General features: G+C 38.6%; 1 protein-coding gene across 1 annotated transcript in view; it reads right to left on the reverse strand.

The window, feature by feature from the left end:
* Positions 1–7,358: 7,358 nt before the first annotated feature.
* ARHGAP15 (Rho GTPase activating protein 15) overlaps positions 7,359–12,694 on the reverse strand; it is a 312,620-nt gene continuing 307,284 nt past the window's right edge. Inside the window, exon 13 of the mRNA XM_074910919.1 lies at positions 7,359–7,982. Coding sequence (XP_074767020.1) covers positions 7,799–7,982 — 184 coding nt within the window. The 3' untranslated portion in view covers positions 7,359–7,798. The remainder of the gene's footprint in view (positions 7,983–12,694) is intronic.

The following is a 12,694-nucleotide window of genomic DNA, read 5'->3' on the forward strand; positions in this document are numbered from 1 at the left end:
CTGAGGTGGAAGGTATCTAGAGGAGCGGAGACACACCTCTCTCCTTTAGCCATTGCTGGGACTTCTACTTGACAGAATAAGGCTGACTTAAATTAGGAAAAAACTAGTTTCCTGTGGCAGTAGCTGCTTTGTTTCTTCCAGAAAGTGGAAAAAGAGGTTTCTGTCCTCACTCTCATTCTTTCTTACACCCTGCCCAGAAATCACAGAGAGTGAGTAATTTGTAAAGCCCACATCTTTTCCATCAATGCTTGTGCTGAGTCTGCCTAAGCCACATAAAAGGCCCAACTTTGTAATCGATTAGCTGGAGCTGCTGCGCTCCATGACAGACTCTTGAGAACCAGGGAATCCTTATCCCTGTGCCAGAGATATCCTGACAGTAGAAGAGCTCCTGGGGCAGAAGAACACGAACCCAGAAAATGTACCAGGTCTCAGTTCATCTTCTTGTATTTCGGGGAGGATGTTAAATTGCCCAGTCAAGGAAATGTTTTGATTTCCAAACCCATTCATTTTTAGTTTTTGTTTTTTTTTTTACTTTTGTCCCTTTGTTTTGGGAAATGAGAAAAATATATAAAAGCAAGTTATTAATAAAACATCTATTATGCCCATGAGACAAAGGTCCTTCTGTATTGTTCAGATGGCATGTTTATTGTTGACATCTCTCCCTTCTCTGAGTATGCACAGAACCCTGAAATCCTTTTACATTTTTAATAAGATTATTTCTTTTTTTCAATCTAGTGCAAGAAAACCGCATCCGCAATATGCATAATACTCTCAAAAACTGCAGCATCAGAGGGAAAGCATTGCCAGTGTTTTTGGCTATCTACACTTCAAAGAGACATGATGTGAAAAAGAATAGTACTAGAGTTCTCAAGAAAGTGCTTGTATTTTGCATCTTAAGGCATGTTTGTTTAAGGTAAGTGCCTTATCTTTCAGTTCTCACATTTGAGGTGAAGCTCATCATAAGCACAAAAGCAAATTTGGTTTGCTTTCCAACCAACAATGCTCAGGAAACCTGGAATAACTGACATTGTTGTGCTGTTTTGTATGAACTCAAGTGTCTTATGGAGTAGGGTGATCATCAGCTCTAGGTTCATGCATCACTACGTGGCCTGGATCTGTGAGGAAATTGTGAAATTGTGTTTGGCTCACAGCTAGATGTGGATCTTAAACTATAGAGCAAGTGCCTGCACAGTATCACCTAGGTGCTTCGTCATCAGTCTACAATGATGCGATCTCAGAGAGCAGCTGTTCCGAGGGAGCTGGTTTACTGCCGGATCCTTGCCCATCTTGTAGCAAATTCCAAATCCATGTCCCTGAACTGACATAGGCTTCATCTCAATTTTGCAACACCAAAAGGCAAAAGCCATCCTTCACACTGACATCCTGTGGGTAAGCCGATATCGCAAAGACTGCAAGGGGTGCAGAAACTAAGGTGAAAGTTGTTCAGGCAGGTGCCAGAAACCTTTAATCTGATCCAAACAGCACTTATTGTCTTCCCAGGCTGAATACATACTTACACAACAGAAAACCTGTCACAATGTAGATCTTTCTGGCTGCTGTCAAGTGGCAAAAGGGATTTGATTTGATTTGGGAGTTAGAAAATAGGCTTTTGCCATCCCAACAACCAGGAAATTGCCATTAACCATAGGCCCTACAGAACTGTGTCCATTGGAAAGAGCTATGGTGCACACATACAGGTAGTTTTGCTTTCCTAGGCTGAATACGGTGGAGATTGATGCAGAGTATATGGTGTGCATGTGGTCATTGCTGTTATTATATTTATATATATATATTATATATATATATATAAAGTCTCTTCCCACCCTGCCTTCTCTCTGACTGCCAACATTGTGTGGCTGAAGCTGCTGATGCAAATTTGGGTAGTTGCAAGGTGAGATAGCCACCAGAGAGAAACTAGCAGCACTGCTATGTTCTCTGTATGGACCAGAAATATCATTTAATTCCCCAAATTCTCTTATTAATCTAGTCCATGGGGAGCACTAAGGACAGATCAGTTCTTCAGTGGAGAGGAACAATCGGATACAAACGAGCTACTTGATTCTTTTAAGAATTGAAAAGAGATCAATAATGAAAATATTAAGGATCCTTTCACCGTGAATACTTAGGGTTTTGTTCAAAAGGGTGGAATAGATACACGGAGCGTCCAGTGAAAGACAGAGCCAGTTATAAGAGGTGTGGCAGATCTTCCATACGAGGGAAGGTTAAATTGATTAAGAGACAAATGGGAGGTGATATGTTAGTGGTATATAGGAGAGTGAATTGCCAGAAGAGGTCAGTCAGACAATCCTATTTAGCCTTTCCCATAAATCAAGAGCAAGTGGAGTGCTATACAATAATACTAAAAGCTAATGAATTTAAAAGTGATACAAGTAAAATATTTTCTTACATGGTGTGTAATTAACCTGGGAAATTCATCAGATACTATTAAGACAAAGAGCCTAGCAGGATTAAAAATGGATAATAAGTGACAGAAATTACATAAAGATAGAAATGTGTACAGGGTGTTCAGCCGTTTACTTAAAACCTTTTGCTGCCTGGGGCTGTTAACAAACAACCCCTGTGGGAAAGCTAGATGTAAAGATTGGACTGCTTGTACCTTCTTCCTTGCAGTGGGTGGGCTGAAGGATGAGCAATGGACCAGTCAAAATGCTTTCAATATGATCACTCACACATTCCAGAGCAGAAGGCACACCTCCACCTACCCAAAAATGCAACCAGAAAACATTCCAAAAACTTCTGAGCTGCTTCTTTGAAAACTTCTGAGCTTCAGGGTGATATAGAAATCACAGGTGGGGAGATAGTCACTCCTCTTACCTCCCAAACATGCAGCCGAGAAACGTGTGGATAGGACCTGAGCATAGGAATTGTATTTTGACATAGATGGAGGAGAATCATGTGAAATTTATGAGTCTGCCTTTTATTAACTGATGTGTGCTCTAAAATGGTGGTGTTTTGTGGCTAATGAATTGGCATGAATTCTGAACTTGCAGTGTTTTATGGTCCCTCTTAAATTTATTAACCAAAGCTGTCAGCTTCTACTGAAGGTGCAAGGTGTTGCCCCGGGTTTTATAGTGGGCACAAAGCTTTTTGGAGGTGCTTGCACAAGCTGCTTTGCTGTGGGGTGGTGGGTTCCCTGCACTTCTGAAGTACTTCTGAGGGTTTAAACTTCAGAAAGTAAGCAAACTTCACCATAGTTAAGAGCTTGGAAGGCAAATTTCTACTTGTTCTTATTTCCTCTGAGGTTACCTCCCCCTTGAGTTGCAGGGATCAGTGGGGTTAAGCACCTGCAATGACCCAACTACCGGATTATATCGGTGAATTCAGAGAAAGTAAAGGTGTAGAATATAAACTTTAAATTTAAAAAAAAAAAAAAAAATGGGTGTGAATGAAATGAGCATTAAATTGTAGCGTTATCTTTTGTCAGGGCTGGCTCTGTGCCTCAGTTCCTCACACCACTGATGTGCAGTCCTATTGCATCCCCATTTCTCATGTCTTGGGTTTTGAGCGCAGGTCTTTTTAACTTCAGTCTGGGTTTGTTTGTGGGTTGTTGTTTTTTTTTTTTCCGGGAACAACTCATGTTTTGTATCCAGCATGCAACCAGATCTTTGTACAAGGATCTGTAAGGAAAATTGGGCATTAATTCTCACAGTGTTTCAGGTATGTTTGGTGGTATGCAATTACTGCGTGTAAAAATAGCATGCGATGTATAAGTAATGGTAGAGTATGTTCATTTGCTGTGATAACACATGGTTTAATTGGCACAAGGAGGAGACTGCTGCTTTAGTAGCATCCTGCAAGCATTCTCTCCGTGAAGCCTATTGACCAAAGCAAGGGCTGTAGGACTTGAGCAGCAAAGGGTTTGGTTATCACCCACTTGCTGGAGACTTTTCTCATGTGTTGCCCTTGGTCCTTAGGGGAACGGTTGTGTTTTCTAATCCAAAGTGAGTGCTAGGGCAGGTTCCAATGCTCTGCAAACCAAGCGTTGCCCTGGGCCAGTTTATGCATCCTACAAAAATCAGGACCTGTGACTGAGAGACCTGTGTCTGCGATTATGCTCAGCTTCCTTACGCTCCGTGTTTCCTTTTCAAATCAGGAGTGCAATGCAGGGGAACCTGCTGTGCAGTGATAATATGTGCATTCCCCGAGGCTTGTCTTTCAGCCTCTTCTGAGAATTAGCCATGTAAAATCTATACACTGCCTGATTACACTGGTGATTGTGGTCACAACTTACTTTCCAGCTTTCTTCCAAACTCTACCCATGGTCTATATACTATATAGCAATTGATTAGTTGAACTTCTTGAGTGCCTTGGGCTGAATGGCAGTCTTTGGCTCTGTTGCAACATGGGGTGCTTACAAAACCAGGCTGAATGTTACCTGCACTGTAGCTGTCCTAGAAGAGCATCAAAGAACTATTAAAATGCATGTTCTCTTCATATAAATGTATATATATGTAAATAAAAAGAGGGATGAAAATATCTTCAGGGCAGTTTACGTGTCCTCTTCTGGCTGTCGCTCAGCAAGTCAGTCTGTCTTCTTGTTTGCTCAGAAATTCTATTTTGCAGTTGAATTTCTTGAGTTAAAAATGGACAATTTTTATTGCAATCGTTTAAGATTCAGTAAACTGATTTTTAGTTTTTATTTTAATGAGAAATCCTTCTAGCTAGAAATGTCCTTTTCCGTTCCATTACAAGTCTCTTTCTGATGTCTGCTTTTACTGTATTAATCCCAGTTACTAGGACAGCTGTCTTCTCACATGAGTTGGAGTAGAAGATACTCTGTATGGGGAGAAGATGCTGATAAACACATTCTCAGACTTCATTTTTCTGATCATTTAGCATTAGTAGTGATAGCTCCTTGCTTAAAGTATCTGTGGTCTTTCTCAAACTGAACCTAATTCCTGAAAACAAGGTCTTCTGCAAGTCTAAATTTGACTTGGTAAAAATTTAGCAAAGTTTGAGTAAAACTTTTACCAAGTCATAGTGAATATTCTTATGAGTAACAACTGGAGAAGTAACATGGTGGTGATATAGGCCCAGTGAGTTGCTCATGCTGGACGAAGGCCAAACTTCATCACTTTGGGGATTTAGAAATGTATGTGCCCAGCAACAAAAGTCTGTCTGTCAGAGCCCTGGGCTGTGAGCTTGGTTAACAAAGAGCAAACTACCTGAGCATGAGGAAAAAGAAACCCCACTGCAGTTAAGGCTTGTAAATGATTTTGTTTTGTTTTTTTTTTACTTTTACCATCTTTTGTCTGGCTGCTTTCTGCCCTGAGGGGCTGATGGCAGGAGCTGTGGTGCTGGCTCTTTGACTAAGGATTGAGTCAGTAATTTTTCCCACTGAATTATGTAGGTATTAAAGGAGACAGGGAGAGGACTGGTCCCTTGGGGAAGGGAGCAGCTTGGTAGCAAGGCATGGTTATTCTTTTCTGTTGTCAGGATGAGACAGAATAGACATCTGCTATACACGCCGGATGTATACACTCCTCTGATGAGAGCCACTTGTGTCCTCCCAGATTTGGCTACCCACGTATCAGGCTTCTATCTTTAACAAAGCGTTTAGTAGAGAAGTCAGCACATTTGCACAGCGTTCATGTAAAGAACCCTTCAAAACCAAAGAAAGGCTTGTGTGTCCAGAAGTTTGCTAGATTTTTTTTTTCCCCCTCCAACAAAATCAGTAGATCTTAAGAAAGATATGGGTTCATTTCATAAGCCTTGTCTTGCTTATAAAAACTAGAAGAGGAGTCTCCATGCTCCAAAGAAAGCTTAAGAGAAGATTAATTAATTAATTAAGAATCTTTACTTCTGAGTGTAACAGGATCCAAGTAACAAGTGAACTTTTCATTTCCAGTAATAGCAGAAATTACTTCAATAGCATGATTGTGAGCACCCGTGGGGCCATAATGTGAATGGTCTTTATTAAGGAATAGACTGAACTTCTGACTATCTTTCTTCCAGTCATTTCCACAGACTATAAACAGCGCCTGGTTTGTTGCTATTAAAAGAGTCTAAAGACGATGATGCTGAAAAGCATTACTGTTTAAGTACTCATGGCTTGACATTAACATGAAAAATATTTTCTTGAATGCAAAGTGAATTTGGGTTCTCCAGAACATTATAGGTTTTTTTTCAGAAATGCTTATATTGAATATTTGCGATATGGAGGAGATGTTGGGGTTTTTTTTTTGGTTTTGTGTTGTAATTTTAATTACTGGTCACTACCCCTCTGTCTTGCTTGAGTTTTTTAGACATGTTTGAAGTCAGAAAACATCTTGGGGACAATTTTTCTTTTCTCGGTGTTATTTTCTGCCTGTGTTAGTACCTGATGAAAGAACCTAGTCTTATTTAACTATCAGGCCTCATTATAAGTTTGTTTCCATAAATGACTGCTCTGAAGAACAACCTTTCCTGAATAACAGGGTATTTTTCAAAATGATGCTAAGTAAAAACTGAAGTAATCCATGATCTGCTGAGGTGATATTGAAGACATATCTCTCATGCACAGCAGACCTATGCATTAATCCTATGTTTTGGGGTCTTTAATTGCTTTAAATATTTGCTTCTAGATCTGTGTTTCACACATCTTATTTACATGGTTTATTTTTCATTTTATGAACAAATCGATAACCAGGCAGACTCTTTACCACACTGGATTAGTTTTATTTATTCTCTTTGAACTTGATTAAAAAGCTGTCAAACATAAGTCTACATTTTATCAGCAGAATACTTTTACAAAATAGAGTAGGAGATGTGTATAGCTGGAAACATACATTTCAAAATGAAACAATATTTGATATATTCTAGACAGTTACCCTTTTGTTTATCCATGACAACTGAAACTAACCATCAAATGCATAAATTGATTCAAGTCTAGCCAAGTAATCCTAAGGGCATATGAAAAGGCTTTTTTTTAAAGTTCTTTCTAGATGAATTTAATGTAGTTCACCAATAAAGCATCCTCAGGAGCACAATACAAATGCTACAGAACATAAGATAGCTGGGGAAAGCAGGCAGATGTACAGTGTGATGAAGAATCAAAATGGATGTTACATTAAAATGAGCAGTCATGCAATGTCTTCATTTCATGTACTGCATTTAAGTAAAAATGCCAAAATTCCAATTTAATTTTTAAATTTTTCTTTTTTTTAGGCACTGTTATGCAAATAGTGACATTCTGGTTTGTTGTGTGTGGTGTTTTGTTTTTTTTTTCTCTTATGTGTTTATTAAATGTAATATTTTTTTGAACTCCTGGAGTAGGCAAATTGATTATTCATCATGTCTTTAACTTTTAATAAATATCAAAGAGAAAGGTAAATTGTACTCAGATTAGGTACAAATAATCTGATATCACTGTTTTAATTCATTGCTTTTAATATACATATTTTAATCCATTTTCCACAAATCTACATATTTTAATCCATTTTCCACAAATCTCCTCAATTATTATTTGTCTTTCTGTGCCATTGCATATGTTGGTAAACAGCATTTTATATGGTCTTTGGCCATATGCTGTATGCTCAGCTTGCAAAAAAAGTGACACTTGGAGTGCTAGCATAATGAAACTCTCAAAGGGTTAATGCAGAATACATATAGGCAAATGTTGACAATATTTTTTATTCCAATGTTTGAAAATTAAACACAAAATCATCATTAAGTTTTCACAAAATGAGGCATCTGTCACTTGAAAGAAAAAGAAATATTTCAGAAATATGTTTACAGAAATGTAAAAATATTAGACATCAAGACAGATGTGAACGTTTTCAATAACAGGCCCTGTCTGTCAGTCTTCCTCAGAGCCGAAGATCTTGCTGTACTCACTCAACATAAGTTCAACTATCTGATTTTGGTACAGCATGTGGACTGCCATGTTCCCTGTCTCCTTTTCAGGTCTAAGGAGTGTTGGTCCAAACACAATTCCTAAGCTTTGTGTTGACATAAGATTCACGGATTCCTTGGCTGCTATCCTGTTGACGAAAGGAAAGAATTGGTTAAAAAAGAGGGATGTCAAAGGAGTTGCTGTGGCATATGAAGTACATAGAGGCACTTTTTAACTGATTCTCCTAATAAGGATGTTTGTTCGGTTAGGTTATCAAAAAAAAAAAAAAAAAAAAAAAAAAAAGGAGGGAAGAGACAACTTCTACCAACCTGACAAGCAAGGAAAGAGGAGTCAGCCCCAGACAGCAAGATGTGCGTAGAGTGGAGGGCTAGAGCTCCATTTACAGTACTCTGATATATCAGGGCACAATTTGCTGCTTTCTGGTGAGCAAGCATTGGTTAGTGTGTGTGCTATAAGGCAATGATTTCTGAGCTCATACATGTAGGTGCTAAAAATCGGGATTTCTCTTTATGCTAAAGGAATTGAGCGCTTTTGGTGTCAACAAATTTGGTGGCTCCGGGGAGAAACATCCTTGTTTCTCTTAACATGGTCTCCAGCACTGAAAGAGTTGGAAAAACAAAACAAAACAAAAAAGCCCTTTAATATAGAGCTCACATGAAACACATTCCTTCTGCTAATTTAAATCCAATCAAGTTAGTATGGTCTGAAATGGATTGTGAAATTTATAGAACTACAGACTTTTGCATGCCTTATCCTGATACAAAGTTTCTTGAAAGACACTGAGACCACATACCTTAATGAGATGACTTAGAAAAAAATGGTAAGGATTATAACCTTTGATATCTTTATTACCCACAAAATTACAAGAGGAGGACTATTATTATTAAAAGTTGATCTTATGTCTGTATTAAGACTTAATATTCTTGTGGAAATGACATTAAGGATGGAGAAGTCTGGTCGAAGAACAGCGTAGGTTTAATGGATGGAGTTTAGGTAGGCAGTTTTGCATAAATCTCCGCAGTGGTGAGTACGAACTAAGTAAAAATCCATTTCCCTCAACCCTCCAGAATATAAAATATATCCTAGGTTGGAAAGACTAGTAAACGAAGATATATATTTTATAAATAATTTGCACAGCTCAACCAAGGTATGTGAACTAAACGTAACTTTAATATGTAAATGTTTGAATTTATGGATGATTCCTTAACCCGTTAGTTTTAACTTAAATATTTCGAGTTCTGCTTTTACCCCTAGCTCTCACTGTCACTCATTTACCTTTTCAAAATCCAGACAGCAATTTAGAAATCATCATAGCTGTTTCTGTTTCCCATACCTGTTGCTGAATTTACAGTAAGCTATGCTATAAGTGAAAGAAACATCATGAGACATAATGGCTTCAGTCGCTTAAAAAAAGGTTTCTTTCATGTTAATGGGTGGGTCACACTGCAAAGAGCATCGTCTTGTGGATTTCTGCCAGTCCTGTAGGTTACCACATAGCTCGAACATTAACGTTCATTTTCTTTCTTTTTTTTTTTTTTTCCCATATATAAATAGGAAGCATTACTTAGTTCTGCCTCATGCTTGCAACCGTGGTGTCCATTGCACAGAACACTCTCCATATGGCACTAATCAGATTGGCTTAACTATTAGTTTCTTAAAATATAGCATCTTTATTATAAATTGAAAACAAATAATTATCTTTCCTCTGTGGTAATATTAACATATCGTCTCCTCTTAGGAGTTCAGAAAGACTCAGAAGTTAAGTTTTGTTGCCGAATAACTGTGTGGGCTTCTGATGGACGTCGCACATCTTTATCACAAATAAAAATGTTTGTTACGGGGGTGAGGAGGTTGTTTTGCTTAATGCCACTTATACAGAAGCACATACATTAAGCTTGGGGGCCTCCCTGTGAAAAAGACTTGATTTCTGCTGAGATTGTTACATGCTAGACATTGGAAACCTTATAAATTATGGGTAGATGCCATCAGCATGGTTAGATATATTAGTGCACCCGGGGGAAAAAAAAAACCATGTTCAGCAGCTGTATCTTGCATCAATTTAGAGATCATCAGTTTAGCATCAGCCCTGGCTTTGCAATAAGGTGGTGTTGATAACGGACAGCATTGATGAATCTGGAGGAGAGCCACCTTGCAGGGAGGAAGTGGATGACCAGAGTCAGGGTGAAGAATGATGGTGGCAGAGCTCAATTTACTGAAGGCAGAGGAGGGGACTGACTGCCTTTATCTGTAAAACTTAGAGCAAGATGTTGAGATCCTATGTTTCTGGTGCACAAAATGGAAGATGGATGGCCAACTCCTCTGTCCTTGTCTGACATCTTTCTGCTAGCAGAATAATTCCCTCTATTTTTCCCGGAGGTGCCTCCCTGCATGCCAAGTTGTGTTTGAGTCCAGGCATTGCCAGCACAAGGTCTGCAGTCTCCCAGCTCTCCAGAGGTGAGGGTACGGCATGAAGCAAGGGAGGATGTGCCTGGTGTGTGCTGGCGATGGGGAGGAATCAACTATCTGCTGGGGTTCATCAATACGGAACGTGGCACTAAGAATATCCGTGTGCATTTGAGGTCCCTAAGTTTAATGCTAGAAGAATAATTCTTGTATTGATAAACTCTTTTGAAAATTCTTGATATTTTCTATCTATTCATATTCATAGGATGACCATAAATACAAAACACTATAAACCAAGCAAATTTGAAAATATGGAAAGTCTGAGTAGTTGAATAATCTGTGATAAAATACAGATCCTAGAGGGAAAGAAGGAAAGAATTCAACCCAGCCTGAATAAAATAATGATAAGTTTAGGATGTTATGCCTTTTAAAATTACAAATATTTACCAATGAAATTCTATAACTAATATTTTTTCAATCTGTCCACAAAAGAGAAAGTCAAAGCAAACCAAAACCAAATACACATACTTAAAGCTATTACTGTAGTGAAATTGAGTTGTTAAAAGAGAAAATTCCTAAAAAAGGGTCAAGAAATCTTTTTTTTGGCAAGAAAAAGAGCAGAAAGAGTGATCCACCATTTACAACATAAAAAGTGAAAGGAAATGCCAGAGATATTTTTTGTCAAGCCCAAATGAAAGGAGCAATGATCCATCAATTTAAGATTATTTTAGAAAGTGTCTATAATCCAGTGCCACAGATGTTGGAACCATATCAAGAAATTGTCGGGCGTTATGCTGTGCTAGAGTCTTTTTTACCCCCAAATAAGTTAGCTTCAATAATGGCTTCAGTCCTTTAAGATCATAAATCAGGAGATAGGCAGAAAATACAGTTCTCATTATTAATAGTAATGAAATTAATGATGTATTAAAACAGCAGAAGTGTCTGATAGGAGGGCTCTAGTGTCAATGGCAGATATATAAGCAAAAATACTTGGAATTTATGCTTTGGCTGTTGCCAAGGTAACTGTAAGCTGGAAAGCGTGTGTCTGAGAGCAGGGCAACTCTACAGCTAAGAGGGTCATTGTATGGTGAGTTTGGCTCTCTAGTTCCATTAAACCTACACTTTTCAAACTCTCTAAATAAAATCATTATTAATTTTGACATTCAGAGAGCACACTGGATTATTACTTCACTCACACTAGGTGTTAGGAAATGTTCTTCATCCGTTTTTACTCCTTAGTAACTGCTGAGGAGGGGAAAGCATTTCAACAGTTACTCCGATTGTTTTGATGTTCCTACTGCACATAAAAAATTAAAGAGAAATGTCAACGTACTTAGGGAGGAAAACCCTACTGGAAATGGCACTGTTTTACTGTAAACTGGAGAGTGAGAGTAGAGCTGTCCTCTGCTAGGTGCACTGAAAGCTGCTCAGTCTTGCTTTCCTAGCCTTTTCCAGCCTACGAGAATTCATGTTTGCTCAACATCAGGGGCATTTCTACCCTTAGCAGAACTGGTTTTAGCCATGCCTAGTGCTCTTTTAGTGTTTTAAATTGTATCTAAAGGAAACTTTTAAATAAGACAATCCTACTGCTCTTCTGTGAACTGGTAATATTGACTAAAGGGCAACACATTACAAAATGAGGGGACTGGAAGAGTGAGAGCCAGTCGGCTGATAAAATATTACGGGCCAGAATGGCAGGTGTAGAAAATGCCATCCCCTGAAATCAGGAGAAGACTGAGGGATAAAAGTCGGTTTTGTTCTTATCAGAATCCTGTCCCCCAGCATTATGCACAATATTTAATGTAACTAGGGAAGTCTCCGCCGCAAGAGACAGAAACCAAGATCTAAAGATGCATGGCAATAAAGAAAACTCCCTAGAAAGCAGGAAAAAAATTAAACATTATGACATCTGTCCTCTTGGTATAACAACTAACCTTACAGAATTCGGAACTGACTCCTCTCTAAGCGGGTTATTCCATGACAGCTCATTTGGGCAGGTTTTGTACCTTTGTTGAGCTGTTGTCAGCAACCACTGTCACAGCTGGAGCTGCTCATCCTGATGGACCGTGGGGCTGGTTTGTAAGTTCCTGTGAACTGCCTTAATGGGTCCAAGTATGTGCATCCCATTGACTCACTTTACTAATAATTATCCTCAAATTAGCTAAGATCTGTTTGCTATATATACTCAGGCATATACAAAGATAATGTTTTAGCTTAAGGACTCAGCCCTGGGAATGGCTCAACTGCCTTCAACTCACCTCAGTTCTAACACTGTTTCACTGCACTGTTATGGGCCTGTTTTTCTGCAGCATTTTTCTGACTTTTGCTATTGCAGAGCTCCAATCAATTTGAACGTGTTAAAATTCGCCTCTTGTGATGAACAGGTTCTAGCTCAACATTTTATGCTCCTCTCCTTCCCAAATGCTAGTTCACAGG

Source organism: Athene noctua, chromosome 7 (genome assembly GCF_965140245.1).
Source record: "Athene noctua chromosome 7, bAthNoc1.hap1.1, whole genome shotgun sequence".
In the NCBI taxonomy this organism is placed as follows: domain Eukaryota; kingdom Metazoa; phylum Chordata; class Aves; order Strigiformes; family Strigidae; genus Athene; species Athene noctua.